This window comes from Mustela putorius, unplaced genomic scaffold (genome assembly GCF_011764305.1).
Source record: "Mustela putorius furo isolate JIRA1106 unplaced genomic scaffold, ASM1176430v1.1 tig00000992_pilon_pilon_pilon, whole genome shotgun sequence".
Taxonomy (NCBI): domain Eukaryota; kingdom Metazoa; phylum Chordata; class Mammalia; order Carnivora; family Mustelidae; genus Mustela; species Mustela putorius.
Genome location: NW_025421526.1, coordinates 1,569,783 through 1,596,292, shown reverse-complemented (window position 1 = coordinate 1,596,292; position 26,510 = coordinate 1,569,783). Strand labels below are relative to the sequence as shown.

General features: G+C 43.7%; 1 protein-coding gene across 16 annotated transcripts in view; it reads right to left on the bottom strand.

Annotated features, from left to right (window-relative positions):
- The window catches only part of GULP1 (GULP PTB domain containing engulfment adaptor 1), a 244,790-nt gene that overhangs the window by 46,721 nt on the left and 171,559 nt on the right, over positions 1–26,510 (bottom strand). For all 16 annotated transcript variants that reach the window (XM_045086465.1, XM_045086461.1, XM_045086460.1 and 13 more), the window contains one exon: positions 895–966. In XM_045086465.1, the coding sequence (XP_044942400.1) occupies positions 895–966 (72 nt within the window). The remainder of the gene's footprint in view (positions 1–894; positions 967–26,510) is intronic.

Genomic DNA, 26,510 nt, shown 5'->3' with positions numbered 1-26,510 from the left:
GCATGTTTTTCATGTTGAGGACTTTGCCAGTCAAGACCAAAGGCCTCTCCCTCTTGTAAAATAACTGGATAATCTCTAAACTAAAGAAAGTTAGAGCAGGTTTATTTCTGGGAAAAACCATGAGAATACAGTAAAAAAACAGTGAATTGTGTAAAAAAAAAAAAAAACAACAAACAACAACAACAACAACAAAAAAAAGTCATTTGTGAGATTTTCTTAATGAGATAAAGATGAGAATTCTATTGAAGGAATTTTTCACGTCTTCATATCTCAGTGAGAACAGGGTCTTCTGGAATGGGGCACACTTAGAAAAATGTGCTAAGATATGTGGCATGTTACAAAGAATTTTCTCAGGAAATGTGTTAATGAGTATGGATTTGCTTATTCAATGTCTCTTCTGCTCTCTTGGTCTCACCAGTCCCCACGTCTGCGCAGGGACACAGCCCCATCCTCTGGGATTTGGCACTGGGACATCTTTAGCACATGGTGTCACAAAATTCTGCTTTGGAACCTACACTTCCCGCTAGTGGACGTGATCTCCTGTGAGAGCTGCTACGCCCTCACCAGCCTCTGAGTCAGGGCACGAGCCCCCCTTGTCCAAGCAAGTAAAGGCAAAGCTACTGAATGCCAACCCTGGGGAACACTGCCATTTTTTGCTGTTGTTGAACAGGAGAAATTATGGACAAATAGGAAGAATGTGCCACATTAAAAAAAATTGTGGATTCATATTTATTATTAAATGTGTTTCCCTGATCTGGTTGATATTTATTAACTTTTAATAGGACAAAGCTAGTATCTACCACAAAGCTATTCACACTTTGAATATGCATCAACCTACTGATGACTTAAGACAGGGTCAACACACGAGACCTCCATCTGGAGGCCCTCCCCTACCTTGAGTTTTCTGACAGCATCTCTCACAACTTCTGTTCCTTTAGGCTGCTCCACTTCTGTACTGCCAAGAAACTGAAAATGGACATTTGTCAGATGCAGGCTTCACCATGTCGTACATTGCTGGATCACTTTGAACGGTAACATGGCGTAACCGCACATGCATGGGGGGGCGCCTGGGTGGCTCAGTCAGTTCAGCGTCTGCCTTTGGCTCAGGTCATGATCCCAGGGTCCTGGGATGGAGCCCCACGTCGGGCTCCTTGCTTAGCAAGGAGTCTGCTTCTGCTCTGCCTCTGCCCCTAACCACCTCCTCGTGCTCTCTCTCTCCCTCAAAGAAATAAAATCTCTAAAACGAGAAAAACGACAACAGTATACACATGCAATAATGATCCAAACCCAAATCCTGTGTAAACAGGAGATTCATTAATTTGTTACTTTCTATTATAGGTAAATGTAAATATACTACTTAACCACATAAAATTCCTATTATCCAAAGACTTCTTAAAAACCTATTTTTCTTAAATATTTTATTTATTTATTTTTAAGGATTTTATTTACTCATCTGAGAGAGAGAGAGAGAGTGAGCATGAGTGGGTGGGAGGGGCAGAGGCAGAGGGAGAAGCAGGACCCACTGAGCAGGGAGCCCAGTGCCGGCTCAATCCCAGGACCCCAGGATCAGAACGTGAGCCAAAGGCAGATGCTTACCCAACGGAGCCACTGAGGCATCCCCTAAGAATTTTATTTGAAACGTTTTACAGGAAAGAAAACTAAAGCTACTTATGTTAGCAGGAAAGGAATAAAGGTGACCTCAAAATTTAAGATTTAAATCATTAATAATATATAAATTATTAATTTATCTGTAAACTCAAAGCATATAAATGATTTTTATTTGGTACTTGATTTAAATGTCACAGTATATTTTAAGATCTTAATACGCTTTAAAACGTTTCATAATTTCAAATAAGCATTTTCGTTATTTTCCAATTAGGACACTCGTAGAGTATGTAAGCTTTTAAAATACAAACTTTTTTAAAACTACTGCATCTAAGAGCTATAAGCTAAACAATATTAAAAAATAAAAGTTATATGGAACTACGATTTTCCTAAATTTTAAAATATCCCCGAAGGTTTTTAGCTTGGATCTACTCTTACCCCCTGCCCCACAAAAGAGACAGAGTTCCATAATAATTACCATGCTGTAATAGAATCTCCATCCTGGAGAGATATAAGACCTCCTAAACAGAAGTCCAATCTCTTGAAATATGCAAGACTAGTTAGTATGGATATTTTATTCTACAAAATATTTCTATATATATAACAGCAAATAATCATTAAATACAGTAAGTGTGTATAATTTCCCAGACTTTCTTGTCACACGGTACCAATTATAACACCAATATGAGCTATGTATTCGTCAATTCTTATATAAATATGTGCGAGTGTGTGTGTATACGCTTTACATCAAATAAGGAAGTAGAATCTTATGTTAACACAGAATGGAAAGAAGCAAAATTGTAATGTCAGAGTATCTTCTTACAACACACTTTTTTCCCCTCCTTCATTCCTGGAAAAATAACAACAAAAACAACTAAAGAAATGAGAGTTGTGGTTTTTCAGAATGGACTCTCTATATTACCCGTGTAAGAATTCCCTGGTGGTGAAAATAAAACAACGCAGATGCCCTGGTCTAAAAAATCAACATCTTTTAAGGTAGGGTTAAGGCAATTACATTTCTAAAAACATCACAGATGATTCCTCGCGTGGAAGTCTGAGAAACAGAGGGAGGAAACAGTACCAGGTCAGGGGCCAGCAGGGGCGGCGGGGTGGGGGGGCACACACAAAAGCTGATGTGGAAACACAGGCACTAACCGCTGGACCACGTTCTCGGGAGCTCACGGAGGAGAAAGGGAGGCTCAGAAGCGTTAGAGCAGAAATGTTTCAGTTCGGATTCTGTAAGCTGCAACAGCTCCTTTTCCTTAGGTGCTCAAACCATCCCTAACTGCTACGACCGCCTACCTACGGGATCATCAGGCACGTTGTCTGCCCAGGCGTGACCTCAAGTTGGCCAACCAGGCCTTTGAAAAAGACCAAAATAAGGGGAGAAATTCTCAGCTTAAAGGGAATTGACCCCACATCAGGCTCTCTGCTTAGCAGGAGCCTGCTTCCCTTCCTCTCTCTCTGCCTACCTCTCTGCCTACTTGTGATCTCTGTCTGTCAAATAAATAAAATCTTAAAAAAAAAAAAAAGGGAATTGAAAATCTGCTTCTGAGATGTGGGGCACAGTCAAGTCTATTCTTGACAGGAATGGACCCGTCACACCACTTCCGCTCCAGATCAGTGCATTCAGCCTCGGCTGCATGAGAAAAACCTCAAGGGGGCTTTCAGCAGACCAGTGCCCACGAGTCTGATTTAACTCGTCTGGGGCAGAGCCAGAGCATCTGTGCATTTTAAAGCTCCCCAGGTGACTTTAATGTGTCACCAGGTTTGAAAAGCACCGTTTTAGATCCTCAGAAGGGATAAAGGGTTCAAGTGACAGGAGGAAACTTAACATAATTGGGGCTTTCTGGTTCTGAGTTAATCCGCGGGGCAAACTCTTGCTCTCCCTGTCTCTGAACTCATCACACACGGAGAGATTCTCCATCAGTGAGTGGTCTGGGGTTGGCAAACACAGGGAAATAAAGGCAGACTCCTTGTTGGTAAGTGACTCTTGACCTAGAAGGAAGTGTGTAATGTGTCAAGAACAGACTGTAAGAGTTACTGGAAATATTTATGGAAGAATATTCATTCTTCGGCAGAAATGCCATGAGTCATAAGTATTATATGTGAACAGGCCCCCATGGGAAAATTACAGAAGAACTCCAAGTACATTCTAAATGAATTAACCTCTTGCAGGGCTCCAGGAATCTTTTAATACGTATATATTTTTTTCACACTGGCTTTAATTAAATCATCCAAAGAACGAAACACAGAGAGAAGCCTTGAATGATGGTAGGAATTAAACGGTGCAGAAATCTAATACAGAGGCTGCCACTCAACCCAGTTTTCCTATGCAGTGTTAGATAGCCTACATGGAAATGATTTTAAAAGCAAAAAGTACATCATTCTTTATAATATTTCCTGTACTTTTTAAATTATAAGAGTCATCGTGCTACTTACTCACGTTAAATAAATCATACTTACATGCCGTCTGTATGTCTATGAAAAATATTTATGTAACTCTTAAATACGACGCAGCCAGCATAAACTCTAGATTTACAATCTGAAGATGTTAGAAAAGGCACTTCCTCTCTGACGTACTGGACTTTGGGAAATCAGGATGGCGATCTCGCTCTTCTCGCCTTTTAAAATTGTTCTAAAGATCAGTTACCATGAGCTTCTAACACAACTCTGGAAAGTGCTGTATCATTATGAGGACCCCATTTCTTCATCTAATGGCTGCATGGACTAGGATGGACACTGTCAGCACCTGCTCCACAGTCCTCCGAGGCATCCCCTTTATCGCCGCGGGGCCCGTCTCTAGCTCCCACGCACTTTGCTGTAAGAGCTCACACTCCAGGGCGCCTGGGTGGCTCAGTCCTTAACCATCTGCCTTCAGCTCAGGTCATGATCCCAGCCAGGGTGCTGGGATCCAGCCCCACATTTGGCTCCCTGCTCAGCGGGGGGTCTGCCTGTCCCTCTTTGTCCCTTCCCTCACTCTCTCAAATCAGTAACTAAAATCTTAACAACAACCAAAACAAAACAAAACAAAAAAACCCCTCACACTCCAGACTTTCAGAGGATTCCCTTTGGGTAATGAGCCACCGGCCAATACTGAGCTAGAAATGCTTGAGAGGTTTTTGCTTCCCACCCCCTCCAATCACCCTATCTTTTTAGCCAATGACTAGTATGAAGTACAAAGGCCCAGCTCCTCTGCGTAGACACAGAGTAAAGTCTATGATGTATTAATACTATGCCCAGGTTCCCTCAGAATCAGACAGAGGCTGGGCCTTTACTTGATGCTGTTCTCATCCTGGAGTTCTCGTGGGTCCGGCCCTCCCACACTTGCTGGGTGCTCCCGGGAGCAGTCCCTTACTAAATCACCAGCCCCGGAATCTTTGTCTCAGGATCTTTCTCCCACAGTAGGAGAAACTGACCCAAGACACTATTAAACACTTGACTGCTTACATTTGGAAATATACAGTCCAGCATACAAAGTCAGAAGCAGCAAAGGCTCTTGCTGCAAGTGCTAACAGAAGGCTTGTATGCAAATCATCTTTTTCTACTCCACCTGGTGCCTGAAGGATAACAGAACAAAAGAAACTCAATCAAACCCCTGAATTGTTAACTAGCTGGAGAAAAAAAGGGCCATTGGAGCTCTGGAGGGCAAAATGCTCAGGTGGGCCTAGAACGGAGCTTCTCACGGAAACAAAGAGAAGTCCACACAGGGAATTTGCAGGCCTCAGGGCCCCTTTCCCATCCGGTCTCCCATCCTAGTCTTATAAGCTTCCAGGGGGAGAACTCCTCCCTAGGGAGTGTGGCCCCAGGGGAAAAAAGAGAAAATCTTGCTGATGGTTGGTGTCTCCGCAGGAAGCTGATGGCCCATCTGATCCATCCCCAGGAACACACGCCCTGCCCAGTACACGGAACTGCCCGTCAGCCTTCAGGGCCTGAGCCTTCAATATCAAAGCACCGAAGTCTGTGTCCATATCTGCGGAAAACCTTGGACGTGAAAGCCAGGAGAAAAACAAAGAAACGGAACAAATCTGGGAGGAAGCAGGGACAAAAAGAGAGGACTGAAACTCTGACGTCCGACAGACACATCGCTCCAGAGAGGACTGAAACTCTGACGTCCGACAGACACATCGCTCCAGAGAGGACTGAAACTCTGACGTCCGACAGACACATCGCTCCAGAGAGGACTGAAAATCTGACGTCCGACAAACACATCGCTCCAGCACGAAAACAGGACAGTGGGGTCAGCGGCAGAAGGGCCGAGTGTGAGTGTGAGGGTGCCATCGCACCGTGAGTCGTACCACTTTAAAGACATTGGGAGGAGACCTCACCGGTAAGTTGAAGTGCCAATGGATCAAAAACACAATGATCCAGCCAGATATCTGGGAGAAGGCAGGCCAGCCCAAGAGAACAGAAAGCGTAAAAGCCAGATATCTATTTTATTTTATTTTTTAAGAGATTTTATTTATTTGAGAGGAGAGAAGGAGCGGGCACACACGTGAGCAGGGAGAAAAGCAGAGGGAGAGAGAAGACTCTAGGCTGAGCACAGAGCCTGACTCAGGGCTCCACCCCGCCACCCTGAGACCATGACCTGAGCCGAAACCAACAGGTAGACGCCTAACTGACTGAGCCATCCACGTGCCCCAAAAGGCCAGATATTTTTAAAGAAGATTTTTAAAAATAGAACTATTAGCGAATTGGCCTAGGAATGTTTTTCCTTGGAAAAGTAGTATCAACATGACCTGAGAGGTTGTTATAAATGTAAGGGCCTATGCAGCCAGGGCAAACCCACCCCAGTTGAACTGCCACTTTGTTGTTTATACAGCAAAACTTAAATTGACCCTGCCTTACTTAAAAGCAGTCGGGAAACCAGTCCCAGGTAACAAAGCCCAAATACAAGGGTGGGTCAGGTCAAGTGCAGATAACTGCCCAAATACAAGGGTGGGTCAGGCCAGGTGGAGACATTCAATCAGTGGGGGTGCATACTGTCTCCTAGCTACCAAGGAGTATGGGCCCCACCCTTGGGGTGCCTTTTGGGCACCCATTCTGACTAAGGTGATAGGCTAGTTCAAATAGCTACTATGGGGTGAATTATAGTTCAACTGGCCACCCGTTTTCTGACCAGGCTCAACCACATGGCCTTTGCTCTAAAAGTTAGTCAGTGAGGCAGGGAGGGGTCAGGCTCTGTAAGAGGCGCGGCCCCGGCCTGTCCTTTGATCCTCCATGCTTGGCGCGAAATAAAGCTTTGCTTGACCTTCGCTTTGTATCAGTCTCGCTCCTTTAATCACGGACCCATTACTGGGGGACCCAACATTGAGGACCCAACAATAAATGCAAAATCTATGGAATTAGAAACTGAGGAGACGGGTCCAGCAATCCGCTATCTCCTCCTCCATTCTGATGCATGCTTCGATGTGAACACCACTATTCTAGGAGACCCAAAATCAAACCAGATGGTTTTATAAATAGAGAACAGGAAAACCTGAAGGAAAAAAAAAAATTGTCAAACACTTTCCCAGAAACAAAGGTACGAATTTCCAAATTAGGACTCAAGATTACATTTTAGTGAGTGAAAACACAAGCACAGTGCACTATGCTCACCATCGATACACTAGAAATAGAGAGAAGATCATAAAAGATCCCAGAGGGACACAACAGTAACAAAAAATCCTCCAGGATCTGGAATGTGAATGACGCTGAGACTTCACATCATCAATAATCGAAGAAAAATAACTTCAAATTCTGAGTAAAAATTGATTTAGAGCCAAATTTTCAGGTTCTGAGAGAGAGATAAATACAGTAAACTATGGAAGCCCCAGTTCTCAGTAAGAAAGGAGAAGTAAAATAAAACAAAGGAAGAAATGGAACCCAGGAAATGAGGGTGAGGGGACAGGAGGTGTTGATAAGTGCCACATGTATCACAAATCAAGGCACTGCCATGTAGCAGGTCACCAGAAGAAAATAATGAGAGGAACACAGAAGAATTCAAAGTGGCCGCTAGAGTGAGTGCAGCCTGGGAGAGCTGGGGAACATTTTACATAACTTTGGACAAACACTTGACTGTTTAAAGTGGACACAGATAACTTTGATGAAATAAAAATTAAATTAAGCACCTAAATGTTAATTTAATGTTCCACATACTCAATTTATTCCTCTAAAAAATACAGCTGAGTATTAACTCGATGCTGGGAATAAAAGAGGGGAAAAACCATGTCTGTTCTTGTCAAGTTTACATCCCAGTAAATGTGTGTGTGTGTGTGTGTGTGTGTGTGTGTGTGTGTTTGATTTGTGTCTATCTAATTTGTTTATGTCTAGATCACAGACAGATTTACAGTATGTTTTAGATGACATAAGTAAAGATAACACAAATAATGACAGACAGCCCCGATACAAAGAGACAGAAGTACTAAGACTGAGTGATCAGGAAAGTCCTCTCTAAAAAGGTGACATTTTAACAAAGACACGAACAAAGGATGAAATGAAGCATGCGCTCAAATATGCTGAATTCAAGTGTCTCTGATGTGTCAGCTAAAGAAGCCCACTTGGTAGGGGGTACGCACGGAGCTTGGGGAAGCAGGGCTCTGGGGAGAAGGTGTGAACCAGGTGGGCTCAGGCACTGAAACTGGGAAATTGGGCTGAGTTCCAGAATCACAAAGCCCCAGTGGTTCAGAGGGAGGTTAAAGAGAAAAATGCTGCCAATGGGAAGACGGTGAGCGTTCAGGGAAAATGCCAGAGGAAGTCAGGAAATTCTGAGCATTGGTATTGCTAATTAGGGTTGTCAGATTAGCAAATACAATTGTAGATACTGATGTTGTGAGAATATGGTATAGCCACTCTGGGCAATCATTTGGTAGTTTCTTTAGAATGAAGCATTCACATACCATAGGATAAAACAGCTGCACTTTGGGCTACTTATCCCAAAGACATGAAAATTTATGTTGATGTAAATACTTTGTGCATGGCTCTTCACAGTAGATCTGTTTGTGAAAGCAAACACTGCAACAACCCAAATGTCCTTCAGAAACGTAACAGTTAAATGGTGATACATTCATACCCTGGAGTACTGCTCTGCAGGAAAAACCAGGGAATTGTTGATACACAGAACAACTTGCTAGATCACAAGGGAATTATGCTAAATGGAAAAAAATCAATCTCAAAAAGCTTTTTGTTAGGTATTCACCTAAGTGAAAAACACAGGAATTTTTTTTAGCATTCTCTTAAAAAATGAGGCATTGACATGTTTAACATTTTAAACTGAGTAAAAATAATTGCTTTTATGATTTAGCAACTTTATGTCTTAGCTCCTCCATGTGGCAGAAAAAAACAAGGTCAAGAAGAGAATATAATGTATCAGACTGTTTCTGTAAGATTCCGAGTGTCATTTTTCAGTGTGGCAAAGAGCAAAGAGAAAGGTTATCTGTTCTGTGGCAAGTGGTAATGGTTAGTGGCATTTTTTTCTCAATTTAAATATTTAAAATCTCATCGATTATTTTTCTTCATAGTCACAAACAGGCAACATTCATTTCAGTATTTTTTTTTATGATCAGGAATTAGACCTTACCTAAGTACAGGTACCTGTCTTTCACAATTGTATGCTTGTGCTTCAAAATGCTACAACAAAAGGTTTCCATTTTATTATAAATAAACACTGATATTTTAATAGTAATGCACATCCACTATTGGGGATTTAGAAACTACAGAAAAAGGTATCAATGAAAATAAGCATCAGCTTTTATCTCATAACCAAGAGGTAGCTATTATTGAAAATACCTTTTAAATTCATGTTACAATAAAAATAATCAACTGATGACAATATTGGAAAAACTTATGAAAACAAAAACCTCTTAAATTACTATAAACAACTAGTTTATCGGGCATTATGGTATGTATGTGCATATTTAAATTTTTACTAAAATGAGTTGAGACTAAGACATTAAATATGACTCCCAAGCAGTATGGACAGATAAGAAAGACATAAAAAACAAAAGGGGCATTTAGAGTATGTTAGACTGTAGAGAGTCAGGCGGTCTAAGAATCTTCTGTGTATGCTTAGTCTATGTATTGAAAGGTATGCCAACACGGCATGTATCTTCCACAAACTTCCACAAACAAAAGATACCTTTAAAAAATCCTCTATAAATACTTTAACAAATACAGAGAAAATAGCAGAACGCTAATTACTGTATTGCCTTATAACTATGCCGCTCCCTGCTCAATGCCTTTGAGTACACAGCAGATGTACCCCAGAGGTGTTTTAGAGGCTACGGTCTGTTGAAATAAAAAACGAATATGTCGTCAAACTATATATAGACTTCTCAGATTAAAATGCTATTAAGACATTTCACATTTGGCTTAGTATTTTCCAAAACTTCCACCAACAATTTTTAATTAGTTAAAAGGATACAGACTTCTCTTTTCAAGTAATCTCAGGTAATGCCTGTATTCATTTCTTCTAGTTTACTCACTGGATGCCATCAGACCTCCAATAAACATATTGCAAAAATGTGTGAAAGTTTGAGGATTCCATCTCCATTTTCAAGTGTTACTTGGGACCGGCCTTTTTCACAGGAAAAGCTACAGTTTTACGACTTGCTTCTTTGCCAGTAGAGGGCGGTGTCGCACATCTCATGAATCCATTTAGAACACCCGCCACCCCGGGCCCCCCACCCTGCCCCCCAGCTCACTTGCTTCCTCTATGATTAACGCAGGGTTTTTTAAAAATGACAGATAAAAAACAATTAAAATAATTAACTAAACAGTTATAAGTCTAATTGCTATGAAATCTGACACTATTTAACATATGAAAAAGCTAATTTATGATGGAAATGTATGAAATACAAGCTTTACTGATATCATATTCAAAATATGCCAATTTTATGAAGATGTTCTTTATGCAATTATTTTAAAATATTAAAGGAAATAATTTCTACTTTTCACCACATAAAAGATTCATCTAATGTTCAGGTTAGTAAATATGGCAGATAATGACCAAGAGATATTCTAAATACAGGATAAAACAAATGGGGATGTCTCTGTCTTTATAACCAAGGTGGCAGAGCCTCAAATAGGATAAGGCTAATTTTCTTGGCATTAACTTCACTGCATATGTGTAAAAAAAAAAAAAAAAAAGTATTCAAACCTTCTAGCTACTCAACTGCACCCAGGAGATAAGCCATGGAGGAGTCAGCCAATTTAATTTTATAGTCTTCATTTGGCTGACTTGCCATGTCACTATGCCATGCAATGCAGGAAAAAAAGATTTTTTAAAGGCACATTATAACATCGAATTGCTAACAAAGGGTCAGAATCAATCAGATTTAAACCCATTACTTAATCACCAAAACCATAACCCTGAAAAAAAAATTAAAATAGATCCACCTAAAAGAAAGTTTATCCTTTAAACTAAATACTCTGAAGGTTATCCTTTAATGGAGGGCCAGGAAATTTTGATGGGGAATAAAACAAATATTGGTCTCAGTATTAAAAAAATCTACATTTTATACTTGTTTTGATATTAGGTTTCTCATTTTACGATGGCAACTTTCTTTCCAATTATTTGTTCTACTTTTACATAGCTACTGAGTACCATTTTCATAGGCTCTTGTTTTCAAAAAGGGAGTTCTGAGCTTAAGCCAGAACAAACCTACAGGCTACCACAAGAAAGTGTGGTGTTCAAGGTTCTCCCAAACTGAGTTCTCCATCCCATGGGCATGATACGCCCCACCAGGTGTTTGCCCTGTCCAAGACACCTCCTCAGACTTTCTTCACATCTGAGAAGTTGGACAGGGAAAGGGAAGGACAGGGCATTCACTCCTGTTGTTGTAATTAGTATTACAAAAAGAAACCAATCTATACAAAGAACCAAAACCATGGGCTCTGGAGCCAAATGGACTTCACCGTCCATTCTACTAGAGAACCGCTCCCATGAGGCCTGCGAAGACACTCTCACTCAACTCCCATTATTTTAGGGATGCAAAACTGAGCACCAGAAGTGTCTTCTCAAGGTCAGGAAGCTTGTGAGCAGCAGCTTTAGGACTAGGAGTCCAGCCCTCCTAATTCTCAGACACATGCTCTTACTGACCTTAAATAAAAGAGAAACACAGGGCGGTACCGCGCGCCGAGGCGGCGGCGGCGGCGGCCCGCGGGACCCGGGAGGAGGGGCCTTACGGGGTTGCCTCCCACCAAGCACCGAGGAAGGACGGGCCTGACGCCCATTTCTGATGCTTGCGTTTGCACATCTGGTTGGGATCACAAGCAGGCAGAGAGAGAAGAAGGGAAACAGGCCTCCCTGCTGAGCAGAGAGCCCAATGGGGCTCCATCGCAGGACCCTGGGATCATGACCTGAGCAGAAGGCAGAGGCTTTAGCCCACTGAGCCACTCAGGCGCCCCTAGTCCAATTTAATTTTTGCCACTTATATAATCACTTCAAAAGTCTGTATCTGTTATGAATGTGTACATATGTAAAAGCCGCTTGTATTTAATATTCTTAAAAAAAAAAAAAAAAAAGAGAAACACAATGAAAGATAATTGTACGCTGGCCATATATTACTCACTTATGCCACATCCATTTGGCTAATTAAAGTTTACGTTGTATCTTCTATTGTGAAATATGCTTAAAATCTAAAGGTGTCAGAAGAAGATGTGGTTGGCTGTACAGTGAGGTAACTCGAGTTTCCAAATACCGTTTATTTACTGAGACTCTGAGAGAGTCCTAAAGCTGCTGCTCACAAGTTTCATCTTTCACCAGATGGGGATAAAGTAACAGTGTTTGTGTGAAACTGAAATGAGAAAATGCAACCAGTGACCGACACAGTAAATATTCGCTGCACTGAGGCTCAGAAATTAAAATAAGTGACAAAATGGCCACAACAGGCAAATGAAAAGAGTCGATGCACCCACAGTGGCTGTGAAGGAAGGAAACTATTTTCCGGCACCGATATTTTGGATTTGGGCTCTTGAACCGGCCACACTTGTCACCAGCCCAGGAACAGGGGTGCTGGGTTTTCTCTAAATCTGCGGAGTCATTTTCAAACATTTCTTCTTCCTCGTTCTCACTGTAACTTCACCGCGACTAACGCACGCGGCGGACGCCGAGGCGGTGGGAGGCCAGGGCAGGGCACCCGCGGCGGCTGCGTCCGTCCGTGGGACCGAGACGCGGCGCAGCAGGAGCCGGCGCCGGCGCAGCTGGAGGAGCGGCCGCGGGCCTCCCGCCGGGCCGGGCCGACGCGGGCTGGTCCCGGCCCCGCAGGATCCGGAGCCAGGCCCGAGGCGGGCGCCCCACGACCGAGCGCCCGGCGCCCCGCGGCTGCTTCGACTGTTCCCGGGAAGGCATCTTCCCTGCTCGAGCCACTCCGACCTGCTCTGTCGCCGGGGCGTAAATAAGGTTGTTAAGACGCCACGGACCAGCGGTCATCGCGGCCGCGGGCAGCCCCGGGTCAGTCACCGCCCCGTCCTCTCGAGCAGCTCCAGGTACTGACTTCGAATCCGGGTCGCCGGACCATGACCGCCGGCAAGAGAAACCCGTTTCCTGCGCTTTCCCGCTGTGTCCGCGGCCCGAGGCCTCCCTGGTGACCCGGCGCCCTCGCGGCCGGCCTGGGGCGTGGGCGGGACGACACTCGCTGTGACTCTCCCGCGGCTTCTACCTGAGGAACGGCCGCAAACCTGTGGTCCCGGAAAGAGCGTGGTCTCCGGGGCGCCCGTGTCTCCCGGACCCGCGCCTCCTTCCTCCGCTAAACGACCTTTCGCTCCTTCTGGAAAAATCCTTCACAGCTCGCGTCGGCGTCCTGCCTCGGGGAAGGGCCCGGCCGCGCTCCGACAGACCGGGTGCTGCTGGCTGCAGTGGTTCCTCTGCGTCCCGACCCGCCTCACCAGTGTGCGTCGCGCGTCCTGTCGCGTCAGGCCGGGGCGCGGCCGGAGCGCAGCCGCACCACACAACCGACGTCCCTGACCTACGGAAGCCGCCGCGGGCTGTCCGTGGTCCGCGGTGACGGCGGCTCCCCGGGGCCGTGTCCCTCCGCCCTCTAGACCGTCGTCCTCTCGGCGCCACCAGAACAGACGCCCCCGGCAATGCTGCGGCGACAATCGCCGGACACGCGAGCGTGCTGTGAAGGGCTCCGTGGCGGGCCTGGCTTCGCTCCCGTGCAGAGCAGGACCGCGGCGCGACGGCACCTCCGGAGGGCGGGGAGGTCCAGAGCGGGCACGTGGAGACGAGACCGCGAGAGACGCGGCCCGAAAGCGCGCTGAGGGCTCCCGAGGGGCGCGGGCAGCGCGGACGGGGCGACGGCGTCGCGGAGGGCGCTCCGGGGCGCGCAGCGGCTGTTCTCCGAGGCCGACGAACCACCGGACACTACGTCAAAAACTCAAACATTTTTTAAAAGATCGTTGCCCGGTGAGTCCCTAATCAAACAACTTTGAGTGAGAAGCGGACACTGCGTCTTTAGTAGGTGACGGACACTCGGCACCGTTCGTTTCCTCTGACCGCTCCGCTCCGAATTCTGTCAGCCGCAGCCGGCTTCCGGCGCTCGGGACGGCCTGTTCCACCGCCGCGCGCGCGCGGACGCCCCCGTCGCCGGCCGTGAGGCGGCGAGTCCGAGAGGCGGCGTCGCCCTCACGCCGGAGCGCCGCGGGACGTGGCCACGTTCCGAGATTCTGAGACTCCAAGTGCTGCCCGGTTCCTGTGAGAAGAAAATCTACCTTCCGGGTCCGCACAGGCCGTGCACGCGGTTCCGCGCGAACCCGAGCCTCGGCGGACGACGCCCCTGACGCGCACATTCCCGCTTCCCGCCCACGGACGCACACGGCGCGGCGTCGGCCGTCCGCTGCCTCGAGTCCCGCCGGGACCCGCGCTGGTGCCGCGCGGGCCTGTCAGCGGGGTCGGGACTGTCCCTCAGTTCACAGGTTCACGGCCCCGCGGACCCCAGCCGAGAGCTGCGGCCTGGCTCGTCGCGTGCATGACGGGGACACGCGGGGCAGCGGGCGAGGCGGGGCCGGCGTGTCCCCCGGAGCCGGGGAGGACGCGCACGGCGGGACGGACGGGACAGACGGACAGGACGGACGGGACAGACGGACAGGACAGACGGACAGGACGGACGGGACAGACGTACAGGACGGACGGGACAGACGGACAGGACGGACGAGGCCCCGCGGCGCCCGCTCCCAGCAGCCCCATCTCCCCGCGGAGCGTGGACACGAGCGGCCGCTCTGCCCCCGCGACCGTGGGGCCGGCGCTGCGCCCTGACTTCGGTCCGGTAACTTTCCGTCCTAAAGACGACTTCGTGGAGGTGTTCGCTGACACCTGGAGCCCATTACCCCGTGGGCCCCGCGAGCCCTTGCCGGTCAGTGGCGCGGCCGGGGTCACCGCCCCCCCGCACTGGCTTCCGTGATCGCCCTCGGCCTTTCCTGAAGTCGGTCCCCGCGTCCCCCGCGGGTCGGACAGCGTTTCTGAGCGGCCCTTGGTCAGCGCTAACGGGGCACTAACACGGACCCTCACGTCGCCACAGGCTGATGAGCGACGATGATTCCAAATTACATGAAGAAACTTCCCTTTACTTACACAGGATTATGTTGCTATATATTACGTTTACCAAAAACAAGTTCACATTCCTATTCCCATGATATATTTCATTACTATGCCAAACCCTCAAATTTGCTGTTTTTAGACGGCAGAGCTGGTATTTCAGATGAACCTTTACTCCTTATGCATTTCATTATTAATGTGACCGAAGTTGAGTAACCTACTTATTTTTAACCTATTTTTAAGCATTTTGTGACATGCCACTTCAATTCCTTGCCCATCAGGCTTAATATAGAATACATACACTGCTCAGGCCTATGATTCATATGTTTACAGTTAAAAGCAATATATGCTATTAAAAGGCACAGATGACTGAAGCGTGGGCAAAGACAGGTAAGAATCATGACACTTACCGGCCTCAAGTATAAATTTCAATATTACCTACGTCCAGAGAAATTATGGATGCTGCTTCAAGTAGAAATTAGGACACAAACCCCATTCTCTCTTTGTTCCAAAATTTACTTTCTGTTACCAAATACTCAAGTTGGAACAGCTGTAAAAACCCAGGGCGGCTCACTCTATAAAGCCCCAGTAAACTCCATAATGAAACTACTGAAGACTGTGAGAACCACCACCATGCTCACTGGTTAATTCTTTCTCCAAAGGGAGATGGCACTTCACGAGGCTGAAGCTTAGGGAAGACCCTTCTCTACATCCTGGATGAGACCTCATTGGAGCAAGAGGGGCTTCAGCCACCAAAACACCATCTGTCAAGCTTTGCCCTCAGAATTCCTCTCGGCCACCTGCAGGAAGGAATGCAGAGCCGAGGGATGGTGCACAGAATGTCAGAAGAAGGGCAAGAGACTCTGACTCAACAGTCTTGCTAGCCACTTCGTGTGTGTGGTACAGTTGTTGGCTGCTCTAAGATCACTTCTGGAAGGAAACAGAAGTTGGGGAGTGGATGGTTCTCCACTCAGACTCAATGATCAATTTCTTATCAGGAGAGCTGACTTAGCAACTTGCCACACACCCGATTTGTAAAACACAGATCCTCATGTACACACTGAAGTCAAGAGGCTTTGTTTCCGCTAAGTCATTATGTCCCAAAGATCGGCAGCTTACTGAGTGATAAGGTCAAACTTTATTCTGTGGAGTGATAAAGTGCTCAGGAAGAGTGTGTGTGCTCACGGAGATGAAGATTGTATCTGGGCTCTGCTACTACTAAGTGCTAAGTACAATGTACTTTACATCCCCAAATCTGTTACTCTTTATAAAAACTGGTGAGGACATTTCTATATAAAGTCATTCTGAAGACTGCTTTAAGATAATGAGACAATACGGGTCAGCACAGTGATTGTTACTTAATAAACTAATATTCAATAGATTTGTCTCACTTAATGACATGGAGAGCTAAAACTATTTTGTAATTAAAGCCAAAGAGTCTCTTTGAAATTAAATTGTTCCATATGATCCAAGTATATTATATTATGGAAAATAGAAGTAATCCAATTCTGGCTTTTTCCTCTACTTTGAAATTATAGAAATACAAGTGAAAAGGAAGTGGTATTTGCCATGCTATTTCCTCCAATGATTTTAATGTTCCATTATAATTCTAGGCATTTAATAAGTGGGAATCAAAATAAAACGGGACTATGAAATGTAGATGTGTATTAGCAATATACCCATGATACTTTACTTAGGGACAAAAGGAAAGGTGTGGATAAAGAGGGTACTATCTATTAAATGTTAAAGATTAAAATTTGTAGGAAACATTGCATTAAAACTTCATTAGGTGCTAAGTATATTGTATATGGCCTTTTCCCAGAAACTTCTTTCCTAAATTTGATAAAGTAAAAAATTTTATGTTACTGTAATTTTATGTTATTAAATTAAGTACATTATGTACACATGTAGGTGTATGGTGAGCTCATTAATGAGGTTCTACAGCCAGTCAACCACATCGTACAACAAAAGTTAGTGTGAGGTCACCGCAGAAGCATACCGGCTCAGTGACTGTAAGTTGGTCGAAGTCTGAAACCTACCCCGGTAAAATGATCGAGTTCATCATGGTCAAGACACAGCATTCAGGACGTATTTCATACAAATGATCTCAATGTCTGTAATTTGTATGTTCTAAGTTCAATATATATATATAAATGTACTTATTTGGGGCCAAATAATTTCTGTGTGATCAGAATTATGATTTTCTGTGTGAATAGAATTGTGCATTGCTAATTGCTAGTCTAGAATCACCCTGCTTGCAATGAGCGGATCAGAGTTAGGCCACACCCAAAGATTTGGTGTGCCATGTCTATTTGTTTGAGAATATTTACTGACACAGAGATCACTACCTCCCAAGAGCATCTGCTCCTATGTGACCATTTTGTAAATGATAATATTCTTCCTCTTACAGAGTTATTTTGGGTCAATGACAATGAAGGAGGATCTAGAATCCGGAAGGAATGGAGGAGTGATCTGGGTATTGTAGATGACTTCAGCTAGGAGAAGATAACTGGCTCAGTTTGATGACACGAGACTCAAAGCTAGGAGATTACAGGGAGAACACAAAGAGAACGCCAGTCAATTCGCCTGCCAAGCCAGTGTTCTGGGGAGAGTTGTGTGGAGAAAACATCGACCATTTGCACAAAGTGTTCAAGGATGGGAAGGGCAACTAGATTCAGTGTCTTCAGAACAGCTGGTTTTCCTTGGAGAAAGAAACAGCAAGGTTCAGAAGAGAGGTGGAGGACCAAGAGAACTTTGGTGATGACTGATTTTGGGTTCCCAGGGACCCAGGCACAGTTCCTTCCTCAAAAACAAAAAGGAAAAAAATCCCAAAGCCCACATCATTTTTTCATCTCACTGATTTAAAAAAACATTCCACTATGTTCCCAAATGTATTTAAGGTGGCTTATGAAGAGTAACAAAATAGGGGAAGATAAATAAAATAGAAGAATGAAGCAAACAAAATAAAACAAGAATACAGAGTAGAAAGAGGTTTTTAGTCAAAAGCCATGTGGTCCTATAAATTTGCTAGAGGTAAATCATAAACGAGGCTACGAGTTCTTTAGTCACAGCACAAACACAACTTGTTAATGTATGAGTCACAGTTGACAAGATAAAATAGAAGTGTCTCCTATCCACGACAGGAATTTGATAATGCAACTGACTAATATGACTTCACTAGCTGAAATGTTGGACAGTTCATTAAATTTGAAAGAGCCCACTAGATATTTGTTTTATTTTTATAGAAACTATAAATATGAAAACCAGCTTCACAGTTATTATGGACTTTACTTCACTCATCATATACTTTGCTATTTTCAATTACTTTGGAGAAATACCTATCACTCTCAATCAAAATGGGATAAAACACAATGTTTGCCTTTACATTCTGTCCTACATGGCCGCCTGTCCCAATCACTTTCTTTGTAATTGTTATGTCAACATTTAACTTACTGAATCATGAAATAATTCTTGGTATGAAATGCACTTCAAGGCACGGCAGGGTCCATGTAACATACAGGCAGCTCAAACCCAGCTCTAAAAACGATTCTCTTTAGTATAGTTCCCACCTCCAACAGATCCACCAAGCTTTTAAAAGTCCCAATGACTTTCTACAGTCAAGTTTTTGAAATTGAGAATACACGAATCCGGACATCTTATCGGTTGTATTTTTCAGACAGTGCATTCTTTTGAGAGCTGTCCTTATCTCCACATTGTTAACTCTGGAAGTTAAAAGTCGTAACATTCTCTTCTATGGTCACTATAGGTCGCTTCTATAGTGACAGATGAATTATTTCCACTACTCAGCTCTCTTAAGATGTTGTCGGCATTACTTTTGATATATTCCATGGTACCAAATCAAGGGTGGTAATTACCAGGACAAAAAATGTGTTGAGCCAATTATGATAAACATCTTTAAAAAGACTTGCTAAGACTTTATTTTAATAAGTATATGTTAACATAAAATTAAATGCAGAGAATTAGGATACAGGTAAACACAGATTTCTAAGAATTACTGTAAATGTATATCTGTATTACTCAGACTTTATACAATATTGTCAAAAGAAACGTGACAATAGCATTACTAATCATCGCTCGTAGAAAGGACTCAGTGAATAGTTATATTCAAAGCCCACGGCAGTTGTATTCATGTCTAGTTATATTTACATGAAAAGGAGACTTTCTAGGAAAACTCCATTAGAGCACCCCATAAAAGCTTCTTTAAGTTACGCTCTACTGGCATTCTGAAATCCTCAGAGATTAAATTCTTGCAGATGGCTAAAAAGCAGAGCGAATGGAACATGTATTTCTAACATGAATCAGCCTTCTACTACACGTCACACACTATGGCAATGATCTCATTTAAGAGTTACAGAAATATCAGGAAACGTTTCGTAAGTTTGTAGATTGAAGGCAGATAATTTTTAACTTTGGTAAGACAGTTAATCTCCATTTCTATATAAATTAAAATTATAGACATTACTTTATGAACACAATTAGTAATTTCCTCTAGCATATTCATTTAGTACCAATAAAAAATATGCAATAGTATCTTCCTTAAAACTGAGTCTATGTTCAAGAATGCATTCTGACAAATGTTCCCAAATGTACCAATAATCCTTCCTTAAAAATTGCCTTGCCAGCCATAACAAACTAAATAGCTCATTAACCCCTCCTTCCATGGCCATCACATGCATCTCCCTCCCCCCTTTTCACTGGAACTGGCCTAGTGCAGCAATCCATTCCCCCTTCCTAGCATCCTTTCCAAACAAAGCCTCCCCCAACTGTTCCTTACCACCAAGGCTTTCCTAAGTACTGAATTCTAATAAAGCATGAGTAAGCTGTCCACGAAACCAGGGCAAATGAGTAACAAATGTACTTTCTGAACAAAAGGGAATTTATAAGTTGAGGGATAGAAAATAGAAAATATAACTCTGTGAAACCTGGTACACAAGAAGTGGGGACACAGAGAGCGTTTAAGGTTGCAAATGGCAGCCTGCGAGAGGAAAAGAAACAGCCTTCTGGCAGGAATGTTCTGGAAGAAGGCAGTGATGATGGGCACTTGCCCTTTTCTATTCTAGCAATTTCCCAGAAATAAATTGCTAGAAGGTACTTATCAGAAGAGTAGGAGACTATTAAGTGAAAAGGCGCAGGCCCATCCTTTTCCTAACAGAAACAAAATAAGACACAGAAAGGCCTTTACAGGAAACATTTTCTTACAGCAAGACAAAGAGCTTAAAGTTCTACTACCCGACGGCACATGCTGTGGTGATCAGAAGCTCATGCTCCAAAACCACGCTGTCTGAGCTCGGGAAGTCTCCTGACTGCGAGCCGTAACAGTGGGCAAGGTATTACATTTCTCTAAACCTTAATCTCCTTATATGTAAGATGGGGGCGACGATAATAACCAAAGCAGGTAAGTACACGAAAGGTTGTTCTCACTCCATTTCCCAGTTCAGAGGACTGCCATGAGGAAAAGACAGAATGTGTGCCCGACAAGCAGTGAACAGGCTGTCGGGTCACCATTACGCTGGTACAATGAGTGGAGCTCTGCTCACCAACACTTACCCGGCTTGACAGAAAGCAGCGGTTAAAGGGTATGAATTTAAGAAAAGGGAAGTTGGGAAAAACAGATGTCCCCCTGGAGGAAGTGTGGAACAGAAAATGGAGGAAAACAAGGAATTTCTAAGGCAAACTACTGTATAATTTTGACTCCATCAAATCCTGAAAATCAAGATGGACATTCAGAAAACCTGGATGCTAACAGGTCTGTACTAGGCAAATATCCAAGAACAGCTTCAGAAAAGTATCTCCCCATCGCACAGCGAAGTTACTCCTTAAGGTAGCATGATTTTATTTTAAGATCTTTCTTCCCCGGAGATTTATTTACCTAGGTATCACCGGTCTGATAGATTACTCAGATTCTGCAATTTTCTTTTTAGTCTCCTAAATCATCACCTTTGGATGATTCTGATGCTTATTAACACTGTCACAGCTGGTGTGCAAGGGCAGACGATGGAAAGGAAAGCCACTCAGTTTTCCCACTTGTTATCAGCTTGCTAGAGAGACTGGCAGGGAGCGCCGGGCACACGACTGATTAAAACAGACTTTATCTGCGTATTTCATTTGTTTTGCTGTTTGTCCCCTCCAGTACAAAGAAAAACCCTTATCTTTCCCATGTTTCTCAAGTACAAAGGCAGGTTTCTGGGCTCACTCTCAATTAACTAAAAAATAAAAAAAAAATTAGAATAAGCAGACAGGGCATCTGCATTTAAAAAAAAATGCACCAGTTAAAGACTGATCCATTCTAATTAAGCCCAAATAAGATTAATTTCTGCACACTCAGTGAAGATGTTTCTTTGTGCCACAAATCACGTGCCTGCTCTTAATCTGACCAACTACATGCATGCCTAATTTCCTAAAATGTCTATTTGCAACAGTGGAGCACGGAAAGGAAGTGCACAGTTTAGAAAAAGCAGAGAAAGAAAAGAAATGGGCAGTAAGGCAGGCAGCAAGGAGCGCATTTCCAAGGACCAAGAGCCCAGCACTCTCAGAAGCAGTTGGCTTTTCCATGGGCTTCTACGCAGAAGGTTGCTTAATGTAAAATCCAAACCGGAAGTGGTTTATGTAATAAAATATTATCTTTATCTGTTTAAAAATACACGAGTAATTGGACAATATATTCCCCTACTCTCACTTTTCTGAAAAGAGAGATAAGGCAGCTTAAGGAGGAAAAGAAATAGAATTCAAATAGGTTAGGACCTAAAAGAACATTATCTGCCCAAAAGCCCAGGTTTCATTCATTACATGGTGTGACCTTCAGCAAGTAATTTAAGCACTCTGAGGCTGTGCTTAGTCCTACTTGTAAACTATAGCACTAGCTCTGACTACCTCACTGGAATGTAAAGGCAAAACAGAAGGCAGTAACACTTGGCAGAGCCACGGCAGTCTGCACAGCACAGAAGCTACTATTCTAAATGACATGTGGAACTTCGCAGTTCACGGAAAATAGCTTTTTGTTTGTGGTCACTTTTTAGATATTTTATCATGAGGCAGGATGAGGTACACGTACAACATAATCCGGATGATCTGGGGGGCCTGGGGAGTCTGAGGGGTCACAGTCGGTTAAGCCTCCGACTCTTGGTTTCAGCTCAGGTCGTGCTCTCAGGGTCGTAAGATCGAGCCCCATGTCGGGTTCCGTGCTCAGCGTGGAGTCTGCTTGAGAGTCCCTCTCCCTCTGCCCCTCCTCCTGCTTGTTCTCTCTCAGATAAATAAATAAACCTTTAACAAATATTAATGATCCTCGCTATTTAGTACTTGAAAGAAATTGGCCCATCACTGAAAAGAAAAAAAATGCAGTTTTGTGTTTTTTCAGGCTTTAAGAACTTGCTTCTTTTGAAGGCACTATGCCAACATGAAAATAGCCAGATGGAGAAGCTGGTATCATTTGTCGTTTGATCTGCGAGATGCAATAAATTCAGAGCTCTTACGTGTGCGTGCACTTACGTGTCTCATACATGCATGTAAATGATGAGTATGTGTGTCCACACATGTCCACACACACACTTAACTTCAATTAATTGTGATTTTTAAAAGTCAATTAAAATCCTTGAATGAAAGAGAAAATGGAAGAGAAAGAAAGGAATGTCTCCTTTGAATCCATATGGTGGAAAGGAGCCATAATGGAACTGGTAAGGCAAACTTCTCCACGGGAAGCCAGCTTTCACTAGTTTTCTGCAAATACCTTTGTTAACTGAGAAACACTTTCCTCTGAAGGTGTTGTACCTTGAAAATAGTAGTCTGTTCCAACACAAGTTCACAGCATGAGACAGATTTCAAAACAATTTTTTGTTTGTTGTCCTGTTTATAACAGGTCTCTGACAGGATTTATGAGCAAGATCACAGCACTAGTCTTTTAGTTGCTCAGTGCTTACTGAGCGGTCTCAAAACACTGTGCTCTGTATTCTGGGCTTTTAATTATTTCTTGGATATCTCCAGATGAGGTGTTTCTAACTTGGTATCTCATTATCCCTATCTTAAATTCAAGTCCGTCACGACACGCTTGTCACTTAGGAATGCAAATGAGGAATTATCCTCATGATTCTTTTCCTAGTTTACTTATCTATACTCTACACTCGGGCCACATTGAACCCTTAGACTTCGTAAAATGTGCTATTTTCTGGAATGTCTCTGCGTCGTTGGGCATGTGTGACTGAAATCGCCCCATCACTGTAATCATGAAAATCATTTCCATTGATTTTTAATCTCTATTAGGAAATCTTTCCTCAGCCCTCCCACAGATGGTCTTCAGTGTAATTCAAGACGCCACAGTGTGTAAGCTACTGAGCCGGCTCTGTGGGCTTCTCTGGGGTATGTAGAAAAATGATAATTATTTTTGGCCAAGATAAGAATGAGCCAAAATTCCTTCCACATGTGTTGGTGGTTCATAATCTGGAAATAAGTCCTGTGTGGGTAATCATGGGTCCTAGAGAGCCGTGCTGGAAGCTTCTTGGACCCTGAGGCTGTCGTGTGTATTCTCTCTCTTGCTGTAACATCTTCACTGCCTTCATTAAAGTCTTACTTGTGTAAAGACATGCATGAGACCCAAGGGGTCTTGTGTGTCCTTCCAATCATCCCACACTGTGCAGTCCTTGGACACTCTTCTGTAAGACCAGGAGTCTGGCATCTCATACATTCTAAAAGGGAGGAGGCTGAACCAGTCCGTAAAGAACTACGAAGTCAGTACTCACATCTTTTGTTAATCAATTTTCTGAAATTATGAATTTGCCTCTTGGAACTAGATGAAAAATTTATGCCCTAAAATCAAACTCACTATGCATATAGTTCTACACATCATCGCATCATGAGGTGATTCATGCTGAAACTAGTAACAAAATCATTTAAATTTGTAATAGTCCCTTAATTGCTTTTTTAACTACGGAGATTCCCATTTTCTGTTCGTGGCCATTGAACAATCTACTGTACTCACTTGGTTAATTAATGCCCTATTATTTGGATCATTCACTACAATGTCATGGGTATTTCCATTCTTTGCAAGTTTTACTACATTGGAAAACATATTGAAGGGTGTGAAATTACTTGTGAAATTTACTAAATAAGTGTAAAAAGTAACATTCATTATTTCATGATAAAAGTCTGAGCTAAAGTTATGCAAGTATCATTTACACAATGCTCATAGGTCTGTGCTCTGTACCTAAGTTTTCTGTCTTACATACATTTCAAGAACAGATAATTCATTAATTATAGTACCCAATTTCCTTCTTTAACCTGTTATTGCCAGACTCACGTGCAAACATACAAAATCATCTGCAGAATTCTAGTTTCTTAAGTTTTTTAGCTGTGGTTTCCTCAGTCTCTCAACACACCTTGTAAAAACCGAATTTACTGACATGTTTCTCCTGACAATGCCTGAGCACATTCAGCCTCACTCACTTCCCCTCAGCAGTTCCTATAGCAAACTACGGGTCTGAATTCTTGCAGACGAAAATAGCTCTGTGCTCGCAAGACTTGCTTTGTTTTTGTTCCGTCACCGCGGCGAATGTCTGTGTGAGCAAGTCTAGAGCGATACCATTCTAATGAGCAATTAGAAAAGACATGGAATCAAGTAGGTGGTGCATGTGGTAATCCTCAGATATAAATGCAAAACCTGACAGAGCTGGAGATCTACCTCTCATTATTTAGGATTAGAACTGGGGATCAAGTGAAGGCGGATCAGTGCCTGCTAGATGCCCAGGATACCACCTCTTACGTGAACCCGCACAGAGTCTGGGATAGAGCGATGTAGGCTCTCTGACTCTGACTCTCCTAGGAAGTAATTAACCACTGCTGCCTTGTCTATCACCATTCCTGAGTTTTCTGTCGGAGATAAAATCTGCCTGAGAGACAGGGTCCAGGTGGAGAGAAAGATTGTGCAACTTGGTCCTACGATTTCCTCACACTCAGTCTTGGAACAGTGGTGTTAGCCAAATACGCAAAGAACTGACCTACTCAAGCACGCCCTGCATTCTGAAGACGGCAATCTGCGCCTGGTTGCTTGAAAGTGTGGACACTTCCCCCCATAGTTAACAGTGTCGTATCACGTCTGTATCAAGTCTCGGTATAACAGAGTGAGACATGGGGACATACCAGTTAGGGAGCACCCACCACGCACTAGGCAACGTACAGACGTTATCTTGTTTCACCGGCATAAAAGCTTGATAAGGGAAGTACTGTTTGCATCGCACAGATACGAAAGCAGTTACACACCAGCTTTCCATGCAGCTGTGGAGCCCGCCTTCCACTCGGTTCTGAGATGCCAAAGCGCAGGGCTCTTTCTGACGACCGCACACGGCTCTCCCAGATCCAAATTGTTGGTTCCGTTGTACGAGTAAGAGCCCTTAGTCACCCCTGTCTGTTTGTTAGAGTAAGTGAGTTTGCTGCTGTGTTGTGCCGAACAGTGGCCTCACCTTCTGCTCACTTCTCCTGGGCGGCCTTTGCAACAGAGCTGAAGGCCCCATTTCCTGGTTGCGAGGCATTAGGGATGCTTGCTGAGACTTCAGGTCAGCCCATTTGCTATGTTATTAAAATGCGATGATAAAGAATGAAGTCTCGGGCATCTATACAAAAACAGGAGGACAACTTCAAGGGGAAAGTGAGATGGATTCAGATATTTACTCATCAGGAGAAAGAGGGGAAACCACACCGGGGACTAGTGTCCTGAGGGAAGGAAGATTTAAGATGACAGGCAAATGGGAAATATCTCATGAAAAACTGAAGTTACTCTTTTTTGAAAAACTTTTAGAAAAGGAAAACCAAAATCACATCAAGAGCTCAGGAATAGAAAAGAAATGGCAAAAGGAGTGTTGGTGATCTGAATCCATTTCAGTATATAATTAGAACTAAACTACCAAGGGAATTATAGTTTCAGAACAAAATGTAAATGTTGCAAATCTTGGCAGTGGAATTGAAATGAGCAGCAAAATCCGGGGAGTGGAGCGTGCTGGGAGGAGGAAGCAAGGCTGCTGTCCGCCTCATCACTCATCCAAACGCACGGTCAGAAACTGCACTGTGCTGTTCAGGAAAAACAGGAGGAGGCCAGACAGTTAACGACTTTCATAAATGTCTTCCTTTAATGCCGGAGCAATCTTCTAGGAATTAATATCCCGTGTGGCAAAGGCACACATTTCTGATTTTCAGTAACTCCTTTAATTCACTTCAATTTCATCTTCTCTTTTTGTTAAATTCAAGTAAAGTTCAATGCTCTTTATTGAAAAACAGCTTGCATATTTTAATTTCCTTTTTATAAAGCTGATTCTTCCAAACTATCTCTTCATTCCCAGCCTCCTTCTCCTTAACCATTCACTATTTGCAGTTTAATGTTACAATTTTGCTG